Here is a 26638-nt window from a genome sequence, read left to right on the forward strand (position 1 = left end):
CTGGGAGGGCATCGCCGCCAAGATCAACGCCATCACCAGCTGGAAGCGGACGGGCCAGGAGGTGCAGAAGCGCTGGAATGACTTCAAGCGGCGCACCAAGGAGAAGCTGGCGCGGGTGCCCCACTCCACCCAGGGCGCTGGGGGAACGGCTGCCAGCGAGGAGACCTTCTCGGCGGAGGAGGAAACCATCTTCGCCATCCTGGGGCCCGGCGTGGTGATGGGGCCCGGTGGGGCCGAGCAGCACCCCACAGCCTTCGCCCACAGATACCACCACGGTTCTGGTGAGTGCCCACCCCGGGACGGGACCATGCCACCCATCGGTGGGCAGAACCAACTCCCCCAGCTGGGTACACTGGTACCACCAGAGCTAGGGGGGCTTGGTAACACTCCCCCATGAACCAGACAGTAATTGTGGGATTGGAGGGGGCATCCGGAGCTGTGTTGCCTCACACGGGGCTGCCAAGCTAAGCACCGTGGGGTACAGTCAGAGCTGAGATGAGAGAGCCTGTCTGGTGCCAAGGGAAACCCAGGTACTGTGGGGTGGGAGCTCAGTAGGGGGCACTCTCACCTCACAGTCAGTGCTGACCCCAATGTCTCAGTGCGGCACTAGGGGGCGCTGTGCTGCAGGGAGCGTGGCAGGGGCTCAGCAGGGGGCGCTCTCCCCTGGCAGTCAGTGCTGACCCCAGTGGGGCAGTAGGGGGCGCTGTGCTGCAAGGAGAGGGGTCGGGGGCTCTGTCCCCAGGCAGCCAGCACCAGCCCCCCTATGGTGTGAGGGGGTGCAGTGGGGCCCAGCAGGGGTGCACAGACAGTCATTCACAGCGCCCCCTAGCACGACATTGGGGCATGACAGAAACCTCGACTGACCCACTTGGCTGATTGCTTCCCCCTGTCTCCGCATGGGTGAGTCGAGCTTGGAGGGACTCACGCCATCTCTCGGGGGGGGCGGGTCCTTCGGGGCACAGCTCGTTAATTAGTACTGACCATGCCACCAACCTGCCCTGCTCCTCACAGCTCCACTGCTGGGTGGTGCCCACTCTGGGATCAGAACCCAGGAGTCCTGGGCCCAGGCCACGGGGGAGGGGGGGTGCAGGGCATGGGAGGTGGGGGCAATCAGCTCTGCTGAGGCGGCCCTGGTGACAGAACCCCGTCCCCTCTGGGAGCCAAGCTGGATGGGGGACCTGGAGGCAACTTCAGGAGGGCTAACCCCTGGGAGATGGGCGGGAGGGGGTGGTTCCGCACCCCCTGGGGGGAATAGACCGGAGGGGACAGTCTCGCCCACCACAGCTGGGAAACAGATCCTACCCCGGGGGGGGGGGAACACTCTTTGGGGAGTGACCTGCCTTGTGCCCACAGCCCCCAGCCGACGCTCTCTCTTCTCTCTCTGCAGAGACGCTGGCCGGGGGCAAGGTCTCCTCCAGCCCCGAGCCCTCGGTCCAGCCCCCGTGCTGCACCCTGGACGGGGTCCTGCTGCGGCCCAAGGAGCGCGACTCACCGGCGCCCCCCTCGGCCGAGCCCTCTCTGCAAATCGTGCGGTTGGCACCCTCGCCGGCCAGGCTGGGCCGCCGGCCCCACCCGGGACACTCGCCCACAGAGCAGCCATGCAGGGAGCGGCTCCCGGGCTCCCCGCCACCCCGCCGCCGGCGCCCGCGCCCTGAGCCACCCCCGGAGCCCTCGCTGGATCTCCTGGCTGCCCAACGGGAGACGGCCGAGGCCATCCGCGACCTGACCTACACCGTGCACCACAGTCTGGACCGTCTCACCAACGTGGTAGCCGCCCTCCTGCCCCTCCTCCCGGCCCAGGGACCCGGCCTGGGTGCCCCCCGGGGGGGCCTCTTCCACCAGCAGGCACCCGTCAGCTCCCCACTGCCAGCACCCCCCGCCAAGAGCCCACTCCCCGCCGAGACCTTCGCCGCCAAGGTGGAAACGTCCCCTGAGCCGGCGGAGAATGCGGGACAATCCCAAGGGGTCCTCCCCGCCGAGGCCCACCCTTGCTGCAGCTCCCCGCCACTGAAGCGAAGGAAGGGGATCCCCACTCGGAAGCGTAGGGGGCGCTGGAAGAATCTGTGACTCCTGGGGCTCCCCCACAGTGGATCCTGCCCCCCAAAGTAGGTGGGTGCAGGGCACCCGCCACGGGACAGCGAGAGTTCGGTCACTCGAAGGGAAGTTCTCCTGAAGCCCCCCCCCATCCGATTGTCCTACACACCCCACGGCGCAGGGGACACCCCATCTACTCCAACAGGGAGCGAGTCCCCCTCCGCCCCCGGGCTTTGCTACGATGAGCCAAGTGGTCAGCAAAACCCTGGCAAAAGGGCTGAATGTATCTACAGCTGGAAATCGGAGACTGCCACATCCTCTGCCCCAGCTCTACCGGTGCCTCCCACTCCCAACCCACAGGCCTCCGGGTTCCCCCCCAGCTCTGCCGGTGCCCCTCACTCCCGACCCGCAGCCCCCTGCCAGCCCAGCCCTGCCCCCCCCAGCTCTGCCGGTGCCCCCCACTCCCGACCCACAGTCCATCTGCTACTCCTATAACTGGCCAATGCCACTAAATTATGTCTGGGCATGGCCAGGTTTATAAAATGGATAAACACTGTCCGGGAGTCAGGTGAGATCCCCAACCCCCCAGGCCAGGACTGAGCCCCAGGGCTGCCCAGGGCAGGGAGGGGCGATTGTTGCCTCCCTCCGGGGTCCCCCTTCATTCCCCCCCCAGATTTGTGTGTCTGTCTTGGTGATGCCCTGGAGGGCTCCGACAACATAACCCTCCCCCCCTCCATGCCCCAAGGTCGGGATCTGTGTCCAGGCTTCATATCCCAGGTCTGGGTTCAGATCCAGCGTCCAGCCCAAGATTTGGTGTCCCTCTTGGGGGGCCCACAGTCCCCACCCCCCAAGCGACAGACCACGGCGGGGTGGGGGCTTTTATTCCTCTGCTACCGAGGCGGCGGAGAGCAAAGGGTTAATGGTCCCAAGTGTGTGTGTTTGAGGGGGGGGGGGTGATTTCAGCACACATGACCGGACAGGGCGGGTGTCAAATCTAGCCCCTCCTTCCTGCGTCACATCCCCTTAAGGTCACCCCGGGGAGGGGGGGCAGTGGCAGACACCCCAGGGCCCCCGCCTGGGAAGGCGCCGCTCGGGGCGCCCGTTCGCACCTCTTGGTCCAGACCCCCCCCCCGGGGACACGCAATAAACTATTTTCATACTGAATCCTGCGACCTGTGGGGCGTCTTCGCGGGGGGGGGGACTGCTGGGGGGGCTATTGGTGTATTCCCGCAGGTACCCACTGATCTCTCCAGGCAGCCGCCCCCCACCTCTCCCCCACACTCCTCCCCAACCCCCCTATCCATCCCTCCCCCACCTCTCCCTCACACGCCCTTCTCTCCATCTATCCTTACAACACCCCTCCATCCATCCCTCTCTCCATCCCCCACCCTTCCCTCCATCCCTCCCCGCTACACCCCTCCCCAACCCCTCCATTCATCCCTCCCCTACACCCCTCCATCCATTCCTCTCTCCATCCCCCCACCCTTCCCTCCATCCCTCCCCTACACCCCCAATCCATCCCTCTCTCCATTCTCGCACCCCTCCCTCCCCCCTCTATCCATCCATCCCTATTCCCCCCACACCCCTCTCTTCATCCCCCCACCCTTCCATCCATGCCTCCCCTACACCCCACAATCCAGCCCTCTCTCCATCTATCCCTACAACACCCCCCCATCCAACCCTCTCTCTCTCCATTCCCCCACCCTTTCCTACATCCCTTCTCCACACCCCTCCATTCATCCCTCCCCTACACCCCTCAATCCATCCCTCTCTCCCTTCCCGCACCCCTCCCTCCCCCCACTCCTCTATCCATCCATCCCTACTCCCCCCACACCCCTCTCTTCATCTATCCCTCTCTCCATCCCCCCATACCTCTCAATCCATCCCTCTCTCCCTTGCCCCACCCCTCTATCCATCCCTCCCTTCTCCCCCCACACCCATCCCCCCCAAACACCCCTCTAACTATTCCTCCATCCCTCACCTCTTTGTCCATCTATCCCCACACTTCCCCTTCCAGCCCCGCCACCCCCTTTCTGTACCCCTCTCTCCCAGCCCCAGCACGCCCCTCACCGGGGTATCTGGGCTCCAGCCCCTCCCAGGGACGGGGGCTGCGGTTGCAGCGGGCGGGCCGGTCCCCTCTTGGGGGCCAGCCGGGGGGGGGGGTCACACGCGGGTGGTTCCCCCCCCGCCGTTTCCCCAGGCTGGGCGCCGCGCAGCGCGGCTGGGAGCGCGGCCAGCTGGGGGCCGCGGGGCATTCTGGGAATCGTAGTCCCTCTCCCACCTCACCCCCCGCGGCAGGATCGAGCTATTAACCCTTCCGGGGCTGGAGCCCCGCCGGCCTCCCCAGCCAAGGCGAGAGGGGGTGGGGGCCGCGCCCCGCTGGGGCCAAACCCGTCCTGAAGGGGGTATGGGGGGCGGGAGGGAAGGTGGAAAGAAAGATGGATGAGTGTGAAAGGAAGGACGGACGGACGGACAGCGCCTGGGGCAGGAGTGACTCTGAGCCCCCCAGGCACAGATGAGGGAGGTTCTGTGTGTTTGGTGCCATGCGGTTCGCTGGGTCCCACCCCAGAGGTGGCTGCATTCAGGCCTCTATTCCGTCTCGCCCCCGCTCCTTGGAAGGCGCCCGTCGGACACCCCCGTCCTCCCCCCCCCTCCCATTTACTGCATGGCCCCCGCCCTGCCCCCTGCTGGGGCAAACCCAGGGGCAGGCAGGGGGACTCCGTAGGGGGCGCTCTCCCCATCCAGAGCCCCCGGGGGGTAGCTCCAGCCCCTCAGCTGAGGCAGGGGTCGGGGGGGTTAAACCAGGATTGGAGCAGGGAGCCCGTGGGTCGCTGCTATCACTGTGAGATCTGGTGGGGTCAGCCTCAGTGCGATGTGGGAGGGGGGCAGGGAGCCAGGACGCCTGGGTTCTGTTTCTGGTTGACGGTGAGGAGTGGGGTCTAGTGGTTGGGAGGGGCAGGGCTGGGAGCCAGGACTCCTGGGCTGTATGCCTGACTTTGGGAGGGGAATGGGATCTAGGCTGACTCACTGGGTGACCCTGGACAAATCCCTTTGCTGCGACGGGCCTCAGTTTCCCCCCCCCCCTTAGTATAACAAGCCCGGGAGGGGAAACGGCCCCAAACCATTCATTAACAACATCCTTAGCCACCCTGGATGGCCCGTACTCCCGCAGGCGGCGGGAGGGGTCCGGCTGACGACCCCAGGCCAAGGGGGGGGAGGACGGGTCCCAACCAGGCCTGTGCCCCTTTAAGACGGCCCCGGCGGACGGGACTACATGTCCCAGCAGGCGCCGCGGCGGAGTTATGTAAGTTTCTCCATGAACAGGGCAGCAGCCGCAGTGGGCGGCGGAGCGGCGGGGGAGCGCGGATCGGGCCGCTCCTAGGCTGCGCGGGGCCCTGCGCGGGGCGCGCAAGTGAGCCGGGCGCGCAAGGCGGCGCCGGGGCTGCGGGAAGGCGGCGCCATGGCCGCGGTGCAGGCGTCCCGCCGGCAGTGGTGCTACTTGTGCGACCTGCCCAAGATGCCGTGGGCCATGATCTGGGATTTCAGCGAGGCCGTGTGCCGGGGCTGCGTGAACTTCGAAGGGGCCGATCGCATCGAGTTCCTCATCGAGACGGCGCGGCAGTTGAAACGCAGCCACGCCATGCAGGACGCCCGCTCGCCGGGGCCCCAGGCCGTCAAGCATGCCAAGGACGGAGGGCCCCTGGACCGGGCCGGGCTGGAGCGCTACGAGCGGGCCCGGGGGCCTGGCGACTACACCCTCAGCCCCCGGTTGCCCAATGGCCTGCCCCGGGCGGAGGACGGGGGACCCGAAGGCAGCCGGCAGAGCCCCACCGCCCGGCGGGCACTGATGGGCCCCGTGCCGCCCAACCTGGGACTGATGGGGGCGCCGCAGGGCTTGCTGGCTGCTGTGTCGGGGCTGGGGCCCCGGGGGCCCGGCCTGGGCTTGGCGGCTGCCTCGCCCCTCTTGGGGGAGCTGGGCAAGGCGCGGGGCCCCTACGGCGGCGAGTACGAGAAGGAGAAGCAGCGCAACGCGGAGTGCCTGGCCGAGCTGAGCGAGGCCTTGCGGGGCCGGGCGGAGGAGTGGCACGGCAAGCCCAAGGCGGTGCGGGAGCAGCTGCTGGCCCTCTCAGCCTGCGCCCCCTTCAACGTGCGCTTCAAGAAGGACCACGCGCTGGTGGGGCGCATCTTCGCCTTCGACGCCGCCCCCCGGCCCGGCTACGAGTTCGAGCTGAAGCTCTTTGTCGAGTACCCGTGCGGCTCGGGCAGCGTCTACGCCGGCGTCCTCGCCTTGGCCAAGCAGATGTTCCACGACTGCCTCAAGGACCCCGGCAAGGTGATCTCCTCCGGCTACAAGTACCTGGAATATGAGAAGCGGCACGGCACCGGGGACTGGCGCCTGCTGGGGGAGCTCTTCACCGAGGGCGTCCGGTTCTTCCGGGACCCGCCGGCCCCTGAGGCCCTACCCCAGCAGTTCCTAGACAGCAGCTGCGCCATGCTGCCCAGCGCCCTGGTGCGGGCCATGCCACCCCGGGCCGTCATGCGGCGCCGCAAGGCCTCCCCGGAGCCGGAGGGCGAGGGGGGTGCGGCGGGCAAGCTGACGGGCGAGGAGCAGCAACAGAGGCAGACCTGGCTTCCCCAAGGGTCGGCCGGGATCTACTCGCCGGGCATGGCCCACCTTGCCGTGCCCGCCGGCCAGGCCCCGGGGCCCGAGGGCGCCCTGCGCAACGACCCCTCGCCCATCACCGCGCTGAAGAACGTCGCCGACGCCCTGGGGGCCGGGCAGTCGCCCAAGGATGCCAACCCCGTCCACTCCACCACGGCCCGGCAAAACAGCGCCAGTCCTGCCTCGCCCGCTGCCTCGGCCCAGCACCGGCTCGTCCCGCGCAACAGCGAGCCCGGGCAGGCATCTTCCTCGTCGTCCTCTTCCTCCGGGGCCCACTCAGCCGGCGGCACCGACTCAGCCGGCGCCCAGAGCACCCCCGACTCCTCGGGCGGCCCCAGCAGTGCCCCCCTGTGCTGCACCATCTGTCACGAGCGGCTGGAAGACACCCACTTTGTGCAGTGCCCCTCGGTGCCAAGCCACAAGTTCTGCTTCCCTTGCTCCCGCGATTTCATCAAAGCCCAGGGGGCGGCCGGCGAGGTCTATTGCCCCAGCGGGGAGAAGTGCCCCCTGGCCGGCTCCAACGTGCCCTGGGCCTTTATGCAGGGAGAAATCGCCACCATCTTGGCCGGAGACGTCAGAGTCAAAAAGGAGCGGGATCCGTGAACCGAGAGGGGGATCGTGGGGGTGTCCTGTCACCCCCCCTGCCTGTGATCTGGGGGTCCCCCGGCAGCATGAGGCCTGCGGAGTAACTGGCGCTACAATTAACTTATTGCCCTTTTTAACCTTTCCCAGTCTGGGGCCCTGTATATAATCTATTTTTTAATATTTCCATAGCAATCTTATATATGAGGTCATATCTACATAACCAACTGGGGGGTATCACGTGTGTGCTGGGGGGAGATGGGAGGGTTTGCTGCATAGCAGTATAAGGGGAAGACGGGTGGGAGTGGTAAGGGACGGAGTGAGGCCCAGACCCTCTTTTGGGGCCACCCTGGAGATAGAATCTCTCTGTTCCGCCCCAGAGAGGACGCAACTGGGGCAGGGATTCCCTGCCTGTCTAACGTGTCTCAGGCCTGGCAAGGCGTCACCCCTGGGGTGAGGGTGCCGTGTGTCAATCTCCGGGGCCTACTGGGGCTGCGGCTCCTGTCAGGCGAGGGAAGTGACTGAGAACCTGCAAACTCGCTCCATGCAAATTGGGGGGAGAGGGATGTGAGCTTTGCCTGTCATGGTCCTGGGTCTGGAGTGGCACCCCCTAGAGGGGAAGGGCCCCATATCCCATCCCCTGCGTGCTCTGCCAGGGAGGCAGTGTGGCCCTTGGGGCCAGGCTCTGGGCACCTTGTTTAGCAGCTCAGTTCCTGGCATTCTGGGTTCCAAAGTTTGGGGAACTCTTCTCTCCCCCCCCGGCCCTCTTGTGGGTTCCCCAGCTGGGCCCATAAGGGAGCCCCCCTCCCCTGGGAGAGCAGCACAAGGACCCTGGGAGTAGAAAGCCAGAGGGGAAGGGTGACCAACTGTGCTTCCTTGGCACCTAGCCACCCAGCTGTGCCAGTCTACTCACTCCCGACCCACAGCCCCCTGCTAGCCCAGCCTGGGCTCCCCCACAGCTGACCCGCAGCGAGAACTAGCTCCTATCCCCACCCCAACCCCCCCATTCAGATGCCAGTGCACAACCAGTCCCCACTAATCCTTTTGAGTGTGGGGGAGGAGGTGGAGTCAGGTCTCCTGGGTTCAAAAAGCTGGGAAGACAGTGCTCTGCAGAGATTTGGGGTTCCTGATGTTTGAACAGGGGAACCCCAGCTTCCGTGGCCAGAGGAGCTGCATTGAGAGGAGATGGGGTTGATTTATAGTAGGGCCTACCTTTATTGTTGTTGCTGATTGTAGGATCCAGGCTGTTTGTGGGGAGGGGGCTGGCAGCCAGGACTCCTGGGTTCTCTCCCCAGCTTGGGGAGGGGAGTGGGGTCTAGTGGTTAGAGCAGGGGGACTGGGAGCCAGGACACCGGGGTACTATCCAAGGCTTTGCTACGAGTTTGCCATGCAGCTGTGGCCTAGACACGTCACCGGTCCGTGCCTCAGTTTCCTTCTGTAAAGTGGGGAGGCTGGCCCTGTAATTGCTCAGCTAGCCTAGGGCTGGGCTGTTGCCCTTTCATCAGTGCTCCTCTTTCAGAGCCCCCCAGGAACAACCCAGGGGCACCCCGAATCCCCATGATAACAAAGACCCTTGTGCAATCCCACAATAACAAACCAGCGTCCCGTGTGTCCAAGGCCAAAAGTCATAAGCAGTGGGGAAAAGGAAGAGGAGCAGTTCTGTGGGTGACCCCGCCCCGCCCTGACCAGCCAGCTGCCCCTTTAAGGGGTTCTCGCTGATTTCCACCCCCCACCCCGCCCCAGCCACTGGATTTCCATCACAGGCAAGGAGCTTTCCTTGGTGGGCAGTGCAGCGACCTGAGACAGGCTGGATGCCCCAGGGAGCTGGGAATAAGGGAGTGGGAGAGAAAAGTGCCTAGACCCCGGTTTCCATGGGGGACCCCCCACGGACCCCGTGCTCCCTGGGGCAGGGGAATTTTCATACCAAAATGCTGAGCAGACGCACACGGAAACAGGGCCACGGCCGGGGGACTGTGTGCTGGGGGCACCCCGTGGTGTGGATGGGCCAAAGGTAGAAAGAGTCCGGGAGGGGGAATAGATTTCCCCGTTTTTAACTGCTCCCCTGTCATGCCTGGAGTGGGGGCCCCGTGGATCTGTCCCCACCTGGCTTGGGGGCCCCATGGAGCTGTGCCTTGGCTGGGAGGTTATTTGGGTAGAGATTCTTGGGGGGGGGGTGCCACTGGGTCTCCCCGGCATGCCTGGACCCAGCGGGATGGGCCAGGGAGGCTCCCATGGGCGCAGTGGGGGAGCAGGTGGGTGGGGGGGGTGTAGGACACAGGGGTGTCTGGTGGGGGGACACTCCCAGCTTCGGGCACCTGGGTGGGGGGGGAAAGGAGGGATCAAATCAGTTTGTGATTCTCTTTGTTTTTTGTCAATAAACTGATTCTTCTGTTTGTTTTTGTTTAAAGAGCAGGTTGGCTGGTTCTTGGGGGGATAGTAGAAGGGGGGGCTTTCCTGGGGGGGAGGAGGATTGGGGGGTTGCCAGGGCAGTAACAGGATTGGGGGGGAGGGGGATGAAGAAGCTGAGAACACCCCTACCTTGTGCCTGGGATATGTTCAGTTTTAAGGAGCTAAGCGGGCGGTGGGGTGTCGGTGTTTGCATGGGAGACTCTCGAGGGGGAAATTCCAGGTGCTGCAGGGAGCAGCGTGGGGCCTCAGCAGGGGGCGCTCTCCCTTGGCTGTCAGTGCCTGCCCCAATCCCCTGGTGCAGCGCCAGAGGGCGCCGTGCTGCAGGGAGCGGGGTAGACTCAAGGGTTAGTGCACAGGGCTGGGAGTCAGGACTCCTGGGTTCTGTGCCCGACTCTGCCACTGACCTGCTCTGAGCTGGGCGAGTCCCTTCTGCCCTCTGGGTCTCGTGGGTCCATCTGCCCTGGGGGCTGTTCTGAGCGTGGAGATCCTAGAATCCCAGGGAGTGAATTTGGATGAGGGCTGGGGCACGGGGTTGGGGTGCAGGAGAGGCTGAGGGGTGCAGGCTCTGGCCCGGCGGCACTCTTCTCAGGCGGTTCCCGGAAGTGGCCGGCATGTCCGGCAGCAGCCCCCAGACTCAAGGGTGGACAGGGGGCTCTGCGCACTGCCCTGTCTGCAGGCACTGCCCCTGCAGCTCCTACTGGCCATCGTTCCCTGTTCCCGGCCAATGGGAGCTGCGGAGTCGGCGCTCGGGGTAGGGGCAGCGGGCGCTGTGGAGAATCCCTGGCCGTGCCTCCTAGGAGCTGGTGCCGGACATTCCGGCCGCTTTTGGGAGCCACGCGAGGGCAGGAAGGGAGCCTGTTTTAGCCCTAACAATGAGGAGTTCTTGTGGCACCTTAGAGACTAACAAGTTTATTTGGACATAAGCTTTCATGGGCTAGAACCCACTTCATCAGATGCACGGAGTGGAAAATACAGCAGGCAGGTATAAATACACAGCACATGAATAGATGGGAGTTGCCTTACCGAGTGGGGGGGGTCACTGCTAACAAGGCCAATCCAATCAGGGTGGATATGGCCCATTCCCAACAGTTGACAAGAAGGGGTGAGTATCAACAGAGGGAAAATTACTTTTTGTAGTGACCCAGCCACTCCCAGTCTTTATTCAGACCTAATTTGCTGGTGACCAGTTTGCAAATTAATTCCGATTCTGTGGTTTCTCGTTGGAGTCTGTTTTTGAAGTTTTGTTGTTGAAGAATGGCCACTTTTAGGTCTGTTATTGAGTGACCAGGGAGGTTGAAGTGTTCTCCTACTGGTTTTTGAATGTTACAATTCTTGATGTCTGATTTGTGTCCATTTATTCTTTTGTGTAGAGACATTGGTTTGGCCAATGTACATGGCAGAGGGGCATTGCTGGCACATGATGGCATATATCACATTGGTAGATGTGCAGGTGAATGAGCCCCTGATGATGTGGCTGATGTGATTAGGTCCTATGATGGTGTCCCCTGAATAAATATGTGGACAGAGTTGGCATCGGGCTTTGTTGCAAGAATTGGTTCCTGGGTTAGTGATTTTGTTGTGTGGTGTGTAGTTGCTGGTGAATATTTGCTTCAGGTTGTGGGGCTGTCTGTAGGCGAGGACTGGCCTGTCTCCCAAGGTCTGTGAGAGTGAGGGATCGTCCTTCAGGATAGGTTGTAGATCCTCGATGATGCGCTGGAGAGGTTTTAGTTGGGGGCTGAAGGTGACGGCTAGTGGCGTTCTGTTACTTTCTTTGTTGGGCCTGTCCTGGAGTAGGTGACTTCTTAGTCCTCCTGCGCCACCAGACTTTTAGTGGCCTAAAATCTCCCGACTTGGCTTCAGTAGCTTCCAGGAGATCGAGCCCGATTACGGGAGACTCCCGGCCAAACCGGAAGGGTTGTCAACCCTAGCTCTGAGCTTCGCTGCCAGGGAGTCCCACGGCCCTTCGAGCCCGGCTGGCATGGGGCTGTGGGCCTGGCACCGGCCCGTCGCTGTCACAGATGTCCCAGGGCTGCAGTCGCAGGGGCCCGGAGGGCAGGACTGTTTAGGGTGGGGCTGTGTTTGCCGCTGGCCGTCTCACCCTGTCCGTGGGGCGAGAAATAGACTCCCCGCCCTCCGCCGCTCCCCTCGCCTGGCAGCCGGGGCTGGCCCCAGTGCGGCGCTGGTGGTGCCAGCTCCCCCAGTGTCCTGGGCCGTGCCCCAGCCAGGGCTGCCCGGTACCCCATAGTGCTGGCCGTGCCGCAGCGGGGCGGGGCCCGTGGCTCGCCCAGCGCCAGGGGCAGGGCCAGGCAGGTACTGTGCGATAAGCCCCAGGAACTGGTGATAAAGGTGACCGCGCCTTTATCCCAGCTGTGCTATTCCCCCTCCCCAGCACGTCCGCCCAGCCCGGCTGGGGGGGTGAGTCAGAGATGGCCAGAGTCGGGTCCCCCTCCCGTCCCCTGCTCCACCCCCCCTCCTCCCTGCCAGGTTGGCGCGATCCTGGGTGCGTTCCCCCTCCACCCTGAATGCCCCTGCCCCAGTGCTGGGGTCCGGACAGAAACCTCCCTAATCCACTCCCCTGGGCCTGAGACACCGCCCGCCCCATACATTGACCCTGCCCCACAGCCAGAGTAACGTCTGCAGGGGGCTCTGAGATCCACAAGGGAAAATTCCCTACCCAGCTCTCCCCCCATCTCCTCCCCTGCCCTCTGGGGTTAACCCCCACGCCCTACCCCCATGCCCCGCATGATGGGCCAGTCTGGGGTTAACCCCCACTCCCCCCACCCCGCGTGAGGGGTCAGTCTCAATCTGAGCCACTTTTCCCCATGGCAGCTTCTCTCTCTCTCTTCCCCCCCCCCCCCAGCTCTGGTCCCTCCTGTGATCTGCTGGGCAGGGGCAGGGGCTGTTGGGTGAGGCCCCTGATTTCTCCCAGCCACTCCAGGAGGGGGCTGGGTTTCCCAGGGATGGGGTGAAGTCCCCTGGCCCCTCTCCCTCAGGAGGGTGCTGTGCTACAGGCACCCACACGACTGGCACCTCAGCGCCCTCCCCTGCCAAGCCAGAGGGGGCCTGGATGGACACCCCCCCCGACATCCAGCTGTGACCCCCTTGCCCTCATCTGCACCAGCAGGACGGGGGGAACAATGGGGGTGATGTGGGGGACTCTGAGCTGTGGGAGGGGGATGGAAGGGCCCTGAGCCGTGAGAGGGAACATGTGTGTGTGGGAGTCACAACAGTGCAGGAGGGCGGAAAGGTGTGGGGGGGGTCAGGACTATGCAGGGGGATATTGGCTCTGTGCCCCCAAACCCATGCCCCCCCCCCCCCCCCCCCGGTCAGACGTCCCCCTGACTCCAGGCTAGGCCCTGCTCTACTCCTGCATCCTCTACCCATCTCCAGCTAGGGCCCACAGCAGCCCCGCTCCGCCCCTTGGCGGGAGGTCAGGAGCACCCGGGGCAGCCCCCTGCCCGCACAGGGGCTGCAGAGCACTGTGGGCACAGAGCCGGGCCATGCTGACGGATGCCATCCGACCCCTTCTCCGCTCCAGCAACGTGGCGAACGGGAGCTGCCCGCGCCCGGCCTGCACCCAGCCACGGGGCCTTCTGTGCCCACACATGCCACCCTAGCCTGCGAAGCGGGCCCGCTCCTTGACACAAAGCTGCCCGGTTCTCGGAGCCCGTCCTCCCCCGCTCGCCGGAGATTCATGGCCCGAAGGGGCCGTTAGATCGTCTAGCTCCCGCTTCGCTACACCCCACGCCAGCGAATGGGCCCCTGTACAGAGCCCAACCACTTGCGGGTGACTCCGGCGTCTCTTCCCAAACAACTCCAGATGGAGACTCCACTGCTCCCTGTGCAGCTGGCTAGCCTTGGCCCCCTCCCCCCCGTGCTGACCCACTGCCAGGGGCCAGCGCCAGCTCAGAGGGCAGAGTTCAGGCTCCGCTGCGGGGGTGGCGAGTACCTGGTTTGCGAGGTTCATGTTTATCTGCTCTCCACCTTGTGGAAGGACACAAGACACCATTGAGCAAACTGATCAGCGTTGTGGGGCATGTGATAGATAGATAGATTAGATAGAGGGGGTGTATGGGGGTAGATAGATTAGATAGAGGGGGTGTATGGGGGTAGATAGATAGATTAGATAGAGGGGGTGTACGGGGATAGATGGGGTGTAGGGCGATAGATAGATTAGATAGAGGGGTTGTATGGGGATAGATAGATTAGCTTAGATGGGCATGTATGGGGATGCATAGATCTATCTATCTATCTAACCAAACGCTCCCATCCACCTCCATCAATCTAATCCGTGGTCCATGGCCCACCTGGGGATTCACAGACCGGGGGTAAGATTTCCACAGGGTTCCGTGCCTCCATTCAAAACTTTTGGGGAGCCTATAGGATAGCTCAGGGGTTTGAGCATTGGCCTGCTAAACCCAGGGTTGTGAGTTCAATCCTTGAAGGGGCCATTTAGGGATCTGAGGCAAAAATCTGTCTGGGGATTGGCCCTGCTTTAAGCAGGGGGTTGGACCAGATGATCTCCTGAGGTCCCTTCCAACCCTGAGATTTGATTTGAAAGAAGGTTAAACCCGGCCCCCTGATCTAATGGACTCTATCCCCATGCCGTCTCTCTGCATGTCTATCTGTCCTGTCCCCCTCCCGGCTCGACCCAGCGCTGGCTGTCAGGTTACCCGCCCACCCCCCGGCTCAGCTCTGGAGGCCTTGTGTCCCAGCAGGGCCTGCTGTGTGTGGACGGCCTGGTATTTCCGTCTGTTCTGGCCCCTGCCTCCCAGCGCTGTGTCCCTCGGCTGCCACCAGGGGGCAGAATGGACCTGGCTCCCACCCGGCTCTGGCCAGCAGCGAACTATTTAAATTGGGAACCAGAGGCTGGGAGGTGGGATCAGAACTGGCCCTATAAAGCCCTTGTGCAGCGACTGGGACCCAGCTGGGAGCCCAGGGTAAGGGGAGAACACGTCGCTGTCCTGGGATCCACGCCGCCACGGGGGACAGTGCCACGCGGGGAGGGGGCTCCGGCCGGGAGAGGTCACGGACCGGATCCAGGGCTGTGGTGCCCAGAACCTGGCGCAATATTGACCGTCCCTTCGCCATGGACAGCTGCTGAGCGTGGGTTTTCTTCCGGGCCCCGACGCCATCCCAGATACGAGGCCCCCCTCGTTTTTTCCCATCGACGCACAGCTGCATATCTTCCCACCTGGAAGCCAGGCAAACTCCATCCTCTGTGCTCCAGGTCGGGGCTGGCGTGTCCCGCTCCCGCCTTTCTGGGCCGGCTCTGAGAAGGGAGGCAGCGAGGGAACGTGGAAGACAGGGCAGGGCAGCGCCCGGCCGGCCGAAGTTGGATTGGGTTTACCGGAGACCAGCTGAGAGTCGGTTCCTTTCGCCCGGGGCTTGGAATGCTGGGATCCGTCAAAATGGAATCGCACGACATCTCCGAGTGGAACGCGTATTACAGCGAACCCACGGAGGTACGTCCAGCGGGGCACGTTTGAACACAGTTCTAGCTGTCAGGTTAGAGGACGTGGCTTTCTAATGTTTGGGAGGAGGGGGAGGAAATTGACATTACAAAAAAAAATTTCTACCTGGAATGAGAAGGACAGGGGGCGGAAAAATCACATTGGTTTCCAGTGCCCCCCTTAAAGTGATTTGTTCTGGGGGAGGGAAGCCCCCCCCCGGAAGTGCAGGTTGCATCTGGAGCTGCTGTGATGCAACTGGTTCTGGGGCGCGTGCGGCGTAGCAAAGAACACCCCAGGACGTTTCTGCAGCTCAGGGCTTTTCCAGTCTCCTTTCCGGCGAAGCGTTGTTATCACACAGCAAGGTGTTGGGGCCTGTTCTGCCCGCTGGCGGCTTCAGATAGTAAACTCCCCGGGGCCGTGGGGGTGTGAAACGTGCAGAGGGGATCCCCTGGGATAAAGGGCAGGTTGCTCCCGGGCTCGGATTCGGGGGGGAACACGGGGATCTGAGGGAGGGGCTGTATGTGTGTACCTGGTGGGGATCCCCCTTCTTCACAGGAGCGACACCCCCCGCCCATGCAGTCCCCTGGCACGAGCAGCGTGGTGGGTTTTGCTGTTCCGGGAAATCCTCTTTCAGAACAGGGAGGAGAATGCAAAGCGGAGTGGGAAAGGGAGACAGAGCCAGGAAGAAGCGGGTAGGGCTGAAGGCAGGCAGAAGGGGCAGGAAGGGAGGGCCGCTCTCTCCACCTCATCTCATGGCCCCTTCAGGCCCCCTCCAGCCCTGGCATGGCACGCCCCGAACTATCACAAATGCCCAGTCCCTCAAACCCCCAGACTGGCTGAGAAACCCTGAGATTTGACAAAGCAGCCAGCACCGCCTTTTTGCCACCTGGTCTGGGCGCCTTTTCCTCCACAGCCACAAAGGCAGGATGTGGATTCGATTCCCCTGTGATCACAGGACTCCAGGAGCCAGAGCTGCCCGCAAAGCACCCAGATAGTGTGACACCCACCAGAACTGGGCCTCTGTCCAGCCCCACTGCTCTAAAGGGCCCGATTCTGCTCCCTGCTGGGAGCCCCGAGCAGTGCCTGGCAGAGCGGGGCTGACCCCCGGGGAAGGAGAGCAGAACTGGGCCAGGCAGCATGGGTCAGGATTGGGCCCAAATCACTAGGGGTCGTCCCCCTGCACCTGATCTAAAACCCCTGGCGGCCAACGGGCCAGATCTTCCTCTCGCTCGAGTTTTATTCCGCACACTTCCTGATCCACCCCAGGTGTGAGCGGGGGATGAGGTGCCCCAATGGCGGGGCTCCCACTGCACCGGGCCCCCTGCCCGCTCCACATGAGTGCGGACGGACCCTGCTTGGGTCCCGCTGGTGTAAACACGAGCGCCGGTGTCGGGGAGCCACACTGGATTGAGACCAGAACCGGGCGGCAGGGGGCTGTAAACAGGCTTTGGAACAAAGCAGAATAGTGCCCCCCCCCCCCCCCCCAGCACACACAGCCCCCAGCCGGGACCTACGGGATGAGATAGATAGATAGAGTCAGTTGGAGTTATGTAAATGTTAAAACCCTTGGGTTTTAACACAGTAACAGCAATGAATCTAAGAATCAATTAATCTCAATAATTACTAATGAACAGAGTTAATCTAATTCACTACAGAGCCAGGCTGGGCCCCTGTCCAGAGGGTCCCATTGCCAAAGAGCCCTGCCCCACATGGAAACCGCAACCCACGCGCATACTGGTCGGCCGGGGGCGGATGGTAGAACAGGTCTCTCCTGGCCCCTATCCCAGACTGTGCGGTGTAGCTTGGGTCCTGCGGGCTCCCCTCACCGTGGTATCTTGGCCCTCCCTGCACCAGGCTCCCGTTCCCACTCCTCCACACAGGCCTGGTGCGGCCGCTGGCACCTGATAGCGGGCGCTTGCTCTGCCGAGCTCTCGGGGGTTCCCCCCAGTTTACACGAGGGGAGCACGGCTCGCCGTGCTGGGCGCTGTGGTGACAGGTGGCGCACAAGGACAGCCACGTGGCTGGATTGCGGGGGCTGGTTGCGATGGTTGCATCTGGGGCTCCCAGCCGGTTCTGGGGGTCACACTCAGGCTGTTTTCCTGCCGTGTGTCCCATGACTCAGCTGCCCCCCATCCCGGGCGCAGAACCCGCCCCAGCCGGCCCAATCTGGGCTGCCGGGCACCCACGGCAGTGGCTGGGGGCCACTCCCGGCAGGGCCAGCCCCTTCCCGTGGTGACGCCACACAGGAGGAACTGGCTGTCCCCGGGGATCGGGGCCAGGTGCTCCCTTGGCAAACACGCCGGGTGGGAGAGGTCCGTGCAGCAGGGAGAACAAACACGGGGCAGGTGACGGGGGGGAGCTGCCACCCAGCAGCCACATCAGAGGCTGGAGCGAGAGGGAGCCCAGCCCACAGCCTGCCATGGAGATAAAGGGCCAGACCTCTATCTGGTGTAAAGCAGGAGGGACTCCATTGGAATCTGTGGGGCCAGATCCCAAGGCAGCAGTAACTCCTCAGAGGCTAATAGCTTTCTGCTGGTTTACATCAGCATAAATCACCCAAACGCTTTCCGTTCCGAGGCGGGCGTCCCCACAACTGGCTTCTTTTACTGCCTTTGCTACTGTCTTGCTGGGCAAGTCACTTCCCCTCTCTATGTCTCAGTTTATCCTCCTCTCCTAAACTGTGCCCTGATCTTTGGGGCAGAGACTGTTTCTCACTATATGTGTGTGCAGCGCCCGGCGCGACGGGGCCCTGATCTCGGTCACTGTGTGTCTGGGCAGCGCCCGGCCCGACGGGGCCCTGATCTCGGTCACTGTGTGTCTGGGCAGCGCCCGGCGCGACGGGGCCCTCATCTCGGTCACTGTGTGTCTGGGCAGCGCCCGGCCCGACGGGGCCCCGATCTCGGTCACTGTGTGTCTGGGCAGCGCCCGGCCCGACGGGGCCCCGATCTCGGTCACTGTGTGTCTGGGCAGCGCCCGGCCCGACAGGGCCCTGATCTCGGTCACTGTGTGTCTGGGCAGCGCCCGGCGCGACGGGGCCCTGATCTTGGTCACTGTGTGTCTGGGCAGCGCCCGGCGTGACGGGGCCCTGATCTCGGTCACTGTGAGTCTGTGCAGCGCCCGGCGTGACGGGTCCCTGATCTCGGTCACTGTGTGTCTGGGCAGCGCCCGGCCCGACGGGGCCCTGATCTCGGTCACTGTGTGTCTGGGCAGTGCCCGGCGCGACGGGGCCCTGATCTCGGTCACTGTGTGTCTGTGCAGAGACCGGCCCGACGGGGCCCTGATCTCGGTCACTGTGTGTCTGGGCAGCGGCCGGCGCGACGGGGCCCTGATCTCGGTCACTGTGTGTCTGTGCAGAGCCCGGCCCGACGGGGCCCTGATCTCGGTCACTGTGTGTCTGGGTAGCACCTGGTGTGACGGGGCCCTGATCTCGGTCATTGTGTGTCTGGGCAGCGCCCGACCAAGATCAGGGCCCCGTCGCGCCGGGTGCTGCACAGACACACAGTGACCGAGATCAGGGCCCCGTCACATCAGGCGCTGCACAGAAATTGAATGAGAGACAGCCCCGACCTCGAAGAGCTCTCAGTCTAAACAACAAGACAAAATTATTCTCTCTATTTTACAGATGGGGAAACTGAGGCAGAGAGGGGCAGGGACTTGCCCCTGGGGGGCTGTGACAGAGCTGGGGATACAACTGAGATCCGTTGGATCCTTACCCAGAACCCAGCCTTCCTCTCTAGCTAATGGCTGCTTTTATCTATGGTATGAAACATTTGAAATGTAATGGGAAAACAGAGCGGGGGGCTGAAAATCCTGCCGGGATTTTCTTTCTCTGGTTTCCCATCAGCTGCATGGAAAAATACAACATGTCTTCTTCATTCCCAGCAAGGAATTCAGGTCAGGGTGGGAATCAGCCCGTGGCAGCGGGTTCAGAACAAGACCCAGGCCCCACTTCTATAGATTCAGACTCCAAGGCTAGAAGAGACCTGCGTGAGCATCTAGTCTGGCCCCCTGGATAACACAATCCGTAGAACTTCTCCCAAATAATTCCAAGGGCAGAGCTTTTAGGCAAACATTTCAGCTTGATTTAACCATTGTCGGTGATGGAGAATCCCCTACGACCGTCGGGAAATGGCTAATTCCCTTCACTGTGAAAAACGTCCACCTTATTTCCAGGTGGAATTCGTCTAGCTTCAGCTACCAGCCACTGTGTCTTGTTAGACCTTAGTCTGCTAGCTTGGGAGGGGGCCATGACGTTCACCATACCTGTAAGCTGTGATTGGTTCCCTAAACCAGCTCCGTCAGCTCCCTGGTTGCCTACCGAGATTCCAAATGTGAATAGGCACGTCCGGGTGCGTTTGCACCAGGAGCGGTGCCGCTTTCCCTTTCTGCCAGCCTGCTGCCGGGCTAAAAGGCTCGCAGGCGAGTGATCAGATGAAGAGGTACCGTCAACATTTTTAGCCGAACTGGTGGCTGTGAGTTCCCCTTCCCCGCTCCAGTGCTTAGCACGTCTGCCCTAAAAAATGACTCAGGATCTGTAATGGAATAATTATGAGATGCGCCATGAAATGAAACTGCATAGTGGGGCAAATTATTTATTAATTATTATTAAGTAAGCAGTAGCCATTTCCTTGGGCTTAGAGGTCAACCTGTGGAACTCCTTGCTAGAGGATGTTGTGAAGGCCAAGACTATAACAGGGTTCAAAAAAGAACTAGATAAGTTCATGGAGGATAGGTCCGTCAATGGCTATTAGCCAGGATGGGCAGGGATGGTGTCCCTAGCCTCTGTTTGCCAGAAGCTGGGAATGGGCAACAGGGGTTGGATCACTGATGATTCCCTGTTCTGTTCATGCCCTCTGGGGCACCTGGCATTGGCCACTGTCAGAAGACAAGATACTGGGCTAGATGGACCTTTGGTCTGACCCAATATGGCCATTCTTATGTTCTTATGTCACTGGACTCAAAATGAGGGTATTGCCTTAGTGCAGTTTGGTTTTTTCTAACTCTGTACTCCAGTCCTGGAACAGAGGTGGTGACAAACAGCACACCAGCAAGTCCCCCTTTCAGAACCAGCATCAGAGCCTGGTTCCCCGTAACCAGCCATGCCCCAAGAATTGCCTCCGCTTGTCCCCGTTAAGACAGATCCTCGCTGTTTGCAACAGCACCTCCCGAAAATGAACCAGCGCAAACAGTGTAACAAGGAGGCAGCATCTCTGCAAAGACCGGGCGCTGCAGAAAAAGAACTTGTGTGGCTGGGTGTAACAGCGCCATCTAGTGACTTCTGCTGTAACATTATCATCACAGGTGCACTGTGGATCCCGTTCCAACGGCAGGGCGCCCACAGGGGCGAAGGGGGCAGCGCTTGTTGCAGAGCGTTTGCGTGAGTCATGCCTCACACGCGTTTGACTTGTTGGTTTCCTGCCCTGCGGACGAGCACAAAATGTTTCCGTTCCATGGATAGATTTTGGGGGCGGATTCTCCTCTCCGACTGGAGTAATTTCACCCAAGCCAGTGGAGTTTCCATGCCCTACAACTGGTGTCCAGAGGAGATTTGGTCTCCTCTTTTGGGGGTGGGGTGTTACACCCCTCTTTTGGGGGTGAAGAATTTTCCAGGTGGCAGTTGCAACTAACCAGTAATGACCCTCGAGGGGGCGGCTTTTGGAGCAGTTGATGGTCTGGTCTTTGATTTTCTGGTGGTTAGAACATAAATAATGGGGGGCAGGGGTAGGACGCCTGGGTTCTATTCCCTGCTCTAGGACGCGGTGAGTGGTCTGGTGGTTAAAGCGGTAGGACTGGGAGGCAGGACTCCTGGGTTCTATTGCTGGCTGGGCAAGTGGAGGGTGGTGACAGCAGGGTCAAGCGGGGTTCTGGTCTCGGCTCTGCTTGCAGCGTGAGGTGGGGCGAGTCGCTTGCCCCTCTCTGTAAACTGGGCAGTTGTGAGATGACAGCATGCTGAGGTGCTCTGAGATCCCCGGGGGCCAGGAACTGCTGTATTTGCTTTGGATGCGTCTGTGCGAGCGTCCAGAGCTGTATTCCGACCACCAGCCAATGGCACTGGAAGGTGGCCCCAACCGGCTACATGATGGGAAAAGCTGTTGGAAACAAAACTCCAACGTCCAGACTGGGTGCGCACAGGCCTGCCTGCTTTGCAGTCCCTGATCGCCTGCAGCTTTCTGTCCATTACACAGTGCTTAATTTGCGAGCTACGCCTTCTATATAACGGTGACCCCACTTGAGTGAAGGGAACTGGGTTTCTAGCATCTAAACCCGACTGCTCAGGCTGCGGGGGGGCCGGTTTCTTTTGTATTTATTGCTAAACCCTTCCAGGGTTAACAATGGAAACTAGGAGCTGAAACATCTGGGATCCATAGCTGGGGCCAACCTGCAGAGCTGCATTGGCACTAATGGGGCCAGATCCCAGCTGGGGTCAATGGGCCGTAGCTCCACTGGAGTCAATGGGCCAGATCCCAGCTGGGGTCAATGGGCATCGCTCCACTGGAGTCAATGGGCCAGATCCCAGCTGGGGTCAATGGGCCGTAGCTCCACTGGAGTCAATGGGGCCAGATCCCAGCTGGTGTCAATGGGCCGTAGCTCCATTGGAGTCAATGGGCCAGATCCCAGCTCGGGTCAATGGGCCGTAGCTCCATTGGAGTCAATGGGCCAGATCCCAGCTGGGGTCAATGGGCCGTAGCTCCACTGGAGTCAATGGGCCAGATCCCAGCTGGGGTCAATGGGCCATAGCTCCACTGGAGTCAATGGGCCAGATCCCCAGCTGGGGTCAATGGGCATCGCTCCATTGGAGTCAATGGGCCAGATCCTCAGCTGGGGTAAATGAACTCACTGACGCCAAAGAAGCAATACTGATTTACATCAGCGGATCTGACCCTGATGTGCAGGGAGGGGAATACCCTTTCCAGCAGGGCAGCATTTGTTCCTAGAAAAAGCTTTTTGGCTGAAGAGTCAAGTTGGGGAGCAAAAGGCAGCTCGGGGGGAGCCCAGGGAGGGGGATGTCAGGCCCTCAAAATCACAAGATTGGCTTAGTGAGGGAGGTTTCAAACCCAATCGCTCCCAGGGCTCCTTTCGTTTCCCATCTGGCTTCGGAGCCCTTGGGAGTCACCTTTACAAGCGTTTCTTAGAAACCAGCACGGCCAGACTTCGACTTAAAACTCAAAAGGAAAGTGGAGATTCTCGCTGATTCACATGACTCCGGGAGCTGGGGCTTTAAGGAACACACCAGCTGTCGCAAGGAGATCATGAGGGCTGGCATGGCTGTACGGCAGCCCAGGGGACAAGAGATCTGGGACAGGGATCCCATCTCCCAAATGCATTAGGTATTTCTAAGGTGGGGGTCACACCCACACACCCTTTAATAAAGCAGGGTCATTCTCACACCCACATGGACACACACCCACACTTTGAAGCAAGGCCATTCACACACACACTCAAGCACACATCACACCCCACCCCCAGCACTGCCAACTGTTCCACTTTTATTGTGCGTCTCAGACTAGCCTACGGTTTTCTCAAAGCTCCACCTCCAGGAGTCACGGGAACACACTGGAAACGTAGCTGGCCTTTCTTTTCTAACAAAGCGAGTTTCTCACCCTGTGGCTGTGGAGAAAAGCTTGGCACCTGGACCCATGGTCAAAGCTGAGAAACTGGAGGACCAAAAAAAGGAGTCCAACATGTGTTGCTTTTGAAAAATCTCATGCTTTTTTGAGGCCTATTTCCTGATATTTGAACTACTTTGACTCTCCGCTCTTTGGGGCAGCCCCTAGTGCGATGGAATTCTGGTCCATGAACTCCTGGGTTCTATTTGTGGTTGAGGAAGGGGAGTCAAGTCTAGTGGTTAGAGCGGGGGGCTGGGAGCCAGGACACCTGGGTTCTATCCCCAGCTCTGGGAGGGGAGTGGGGTCTATTGGTTAGAGCAGAGAGGGGTACTCTGGGGTTCTATGCCTGGATTTGTCACTGAGCTGTGCTGTGCTGTGACTTTGGACAGCCCCTCTCTGTGCCTCAGTTTCCCCATCTGAAAAATGCTGGCTTCCTGCGGTCATGAAGGTTCAGAGGCCTGGAGGTGGCTGGAGCTCCCAGCCCAGAAGGGGAAGCGTTTGGTCCTGACGCTTCAGTGTCCCTCTCCCAGCCCTGACAGATTCCCACATTCAGGAAGTCACCCTCCCCTCCACCGCCCCGCTCTCCCTCCGTCCCAGCACTGGGGCTGGACTGTAGGCTGGGCCCTTCCCAGCCTGTGGCATCCGCCCCCTGTCCTGTACTCCAAGCCCTGCACAGTGACCTGATTGTCCTCCATGCCCTGGGCTCTTCAGGAGCAAAGAGGCCGGGGAATGGCCGTGTCTGGAACAGACGGGGAGCCTCGGCCATGAAGCAAAGGCGGAGACTCAGGATGGGGCCTGGGGCCGGTTAACATGTCTGATTCCCTGCTCCGCCGGGAGGTGAGACGCTCCGACACAGGGGATCTGGACTCCAAAGGAGCCTCTGTTATGGGGTGTTTCCTTCCCCGGGTCTGGGTGGGTCCCGGGGGCAGGTTCTCTCCCTGTCCCGATGCAGAAAGGGGAAGGGGTCCCGGGAATCAGTGCTGAGATAGCTGATGGGGTTGGGGGGAAGGGGCCTGAGGGTCTTCCCAGCCCAGGGGCTCTAGGGACTGAAGCCAAATCCTCACTCAGGCAAAATCCCCAGTGGCTCTTCTAAGAGCCTGGGGTTTGCCCTAGGGACTGGATGTTTATTGTTAGGTGCATGGAGGATTGAGATCAGGGCCCCGCCGGGCGCCGCCCAGACACACAGTGACCGAGATCAGGGCCCCGTCGGGCCGGGCGCCGCCCAGACACACAGTGACCGAGATCAGGGCCCCGTCGCGCCGGGCGCCGCCCAGACACACAGTGACCGAGATCAGGGCCCCGTCGCGCCGGGCGCCGCCCAGACACACAGTGACCGAGATCGGGGCCCCGTCGCGCCGGGCGCCGCCCAGACACACAGTGACCGAGATCGGGGCCCCGTCGCGCCGGGCGCCGCCCAGACACACAGTGACCGAGATCGGGGCCCCGTCGGGCCGGGCGCTGCCCAGACACACAGTGACCGAGATCGGGGCCCCGTCGTGCCGGGCGCTGCCCAGACACACAGTGACCGAGATCGGGGCCCCGTCGTGCCGGGCGCCGCCCAGACACACAGTGACCGAGATCGGGGCCCCGTCGTGCCGGGCGCCGCCCAGACACACAGTGACCGAGATCAGGGCCCCGTCAGGCCGGGCGCCGCCCAGACACACAGTGACCGAGATCAGGGCCCCGTCGGGCCGGGCGCCGCCCAGACACACAGTGACCGAGATCAGGGCCCCGTCGGGCCGGGCGCCGCCCAGACACACAGTGACCGAGATCGGGGCCCCGTCGGGCCGGGCGCCGCCCAGACACACAGTGACCGAGATCGGGGCCCCGTCGGGCCGGGCGCTGCTCAGACATAGCTCCTGCTTTAAAGATCCCACAGTCTAAGCAGACAAAGAAAGAAGCATTGCTTCCCATTTACACATGGTGAAACCATGGCCCCAAAGAGATTAAATGTCTTGTCCAAGGTCACACAGAGACTCTGTAGCAGAGCTGTGAACTGAGGGCTGGTCTCCCGAGTCCCAGGCCAGGCCCACACTCCCCCACCCCAGCACCATTCTTCCTCCTCCTCTATTGCTCCTTTAGAAGAGAAGTAGGGTTTGACCCAGTGGGCATGTCCCCAGGATTGGGCCCTCAGCCGCGCAGTCACTAGGGGCTGTATTTGGCCAGCAAGCCCAGCACTGATTTGAGTGGGAATTTGGCACTGCCCTGGTATCTGAGAGGCGGCCACAGGGTTGAAAATTAACTTGGGAGGTTTTGTGGGGGAGCGGGGGGAAGAAGCAGGAGACTCCTAACAGGTGCTGAACTGAAGGTTTGACTCCAAGCTGGGGGCTCAATCCAGTGTTGCCAGCTCTCCGGAGCCTTGGGAATTGTCGGCCTGTTTCTTAGAGCTCCAGCACCTGGAGTCCTGTGAATATGGGAGAATCTCAGTTCTGTTTTTAAAATCAATTCCACCTCTAGCCCTGGTGGGTGTGTACAACAGGGGGTTCCTGGAAGGCCCCAAATCCAGATGCCTGGCAAACAGCCACCCAAACCTCATGATTTTTAAGCCAGTCTCGGGATTTTTCCGGCACTGGGGTTGGGCACGTGAGGTCTATGTCTGAGGGTATCTGGGTAACTGCATGGCAGGGGCACGGCTTTGTAATAGGCCCAGGGGCGCTCTCCCCAGCGTCACAAGTTCCCATCCTACCTCTGCATTGTGAGTGTGGCTTGTGGGGGGCGGCCTGCCCAGCAGGAGGTTAAAGATTCCTCTGCCATTTAGGGGAGGGGCAGGGGCGTACCCCAGTGTCCTGGCTGGCCTCCCCCCGGCTTGCGATAGAGCTGATGCCAATGTCCAAGGCTGCGGGTGAGGGGCGAATGGCTCTGGTGTTTGCCTTACACAATCGCCGTGTCTGCAGCCCTGTTTGGAAAGGCTTTGGGGCCGCCTGGGCCGTGAGAGACGCCACCGTCCTCTGCTGTGGCAACTGCTCCAGGCCTGGCCACACGGCTCCGCCCTGCCGCGAACACGTGTGCTTTGTGCGTCGAGCCACCTGGGCGGCACTTACCTGGCACAGCCGGGGCATGTAGCCACAGGCACCAACACAGGAGACACCGGCGCAGCGGTGGGTTTGCTGTTAGGCAAGGAGCAGCGGTGCCTGGTAAAAATAACAATAAGAATATATAAGAAGATTAGAGATTATCTGTCCATCCGCATACACTCATCCATCTAATCTATCCATCCCCATATACCCCGTCTATCTATCTATCTATCCATCCATCCATCTATCCCCATACACCCCATCTATCTATCTATCCATCCATCTATCCTCATACACCCCATCTATCTATCTATCTATCCATCCATCCATCTATCCCCATACACCCCCTGCTCTCTATCCATCCCCATACACCCCATCTATCTATCTATCTATCTATCTATCTCCATACACCCCCTGCTCTCTATCTATCCATCCCCATATACCCCGTCTATCTATCTATCCATCCATCTATCCTCATACACCCCATCTATCTATCTATCTATCCATCCATCCATCTATCCCCATACACCCCCTGCTCTCTATCCATCCCCATACACCCCATCTATCTATCTATCTATCTATCTATCTCCATACACCCCCTGCTCTCTATCTATCCATCCCCATACACCCCATCTATCTATCCATCCATCTATCCCCATACACCCCCCGCTCTCTCTCTCTCTATCTATCCATCCCCATACACCCCATCCATCTATCTATCCATCCATCTATCCCCATACACCCCCTCCTCTCTATCTATCCATCCCCATACATCCCATCTATCTATCTATCCATCCATCTATCCCCATACACCCCCTCTATCTATCTATCTATCTATCCCCATACACCCCCTGCTCTCTATCCATCCCCATACAC

General features: G+C 61.2%; 3 protein-coding genes across 3 annotated transcripts in view; all 3 read left to right on the forward strand.

The window, feature by feature from the left end:
* The window catches only part of MYPOP (Myb related transcription factor, partner of profilin), a 2543-nt gene extending 476 nt beyond the window's left edge, over positions 1 to 2067 (forward strand). Inside the window, exons 1-2 of the mRNA XM_054009739.1 lie at positions 1 to 281; positions 1388 to 2067. The exon at positions 1 to 281 is cut by the window's left edge and continues 476 nt beyond it. Of these exons, the coding sequence (XP_053865714.1) occupies positions 1 to 281; positions 1388 to 2067 (961 nt within the window). The remainder of the gene's footprint in view (positions 282 to 1387) is intronic.
* Positions 2068 to 5372: 3305 nt separating this feature from the next.
* Positions 5373 to 9519, forward strand: IRF2BP1 (interferon regulatory factor 2 binding protein 1). Its single transcript, XM_054009734.1, has one exon. The coding sequence runs from the start codon at positions 5495 to 5497 to the stop codon at positions 7298 to 7300; it is 1806 nt and encodes a 601-aa protein (XP_053865709.1). The 5' UTR covers positions 5373 to 5494; the 3' UTR covers positions 7301 to 9519.
* Positions 9520 to 14592: 5073 nt separating this feature from the next.
* The window catches only part of FOXA3 (forkhead box A3), a 29292-nt gene continuing 17246 nt past the window's right edge, over positions 14593 to 26638 (forward strand). Inside the window, exon 1 of the mRNA XM_054009735.1 lies at positions 14593 to 15153. Coding sequence (XP_053865710.1) covers positions 15082 to 15153 — 72 coding nt within the window. The 5' untranslated portion in view covers positions 14593 to 15081. The remainder of the gene's footprint in view (positions 15154 to 26638) is intronic.

Source organism: Malaclemys terrapin, chromosome 20, assembly GCF_027887155.1.
Source record: "Malaclemys terrapin pileata isolate rMalTer1 chromosome 20, rMalTer1.hap1, whole genome shotgun sequence".
Classification (NCBI taxonomy): domain Eukaryota; kingdom Metazoa; phylum Chordata; order Testudines; family Emydidae; genus Malaclemys; species Malaclemys terrapin.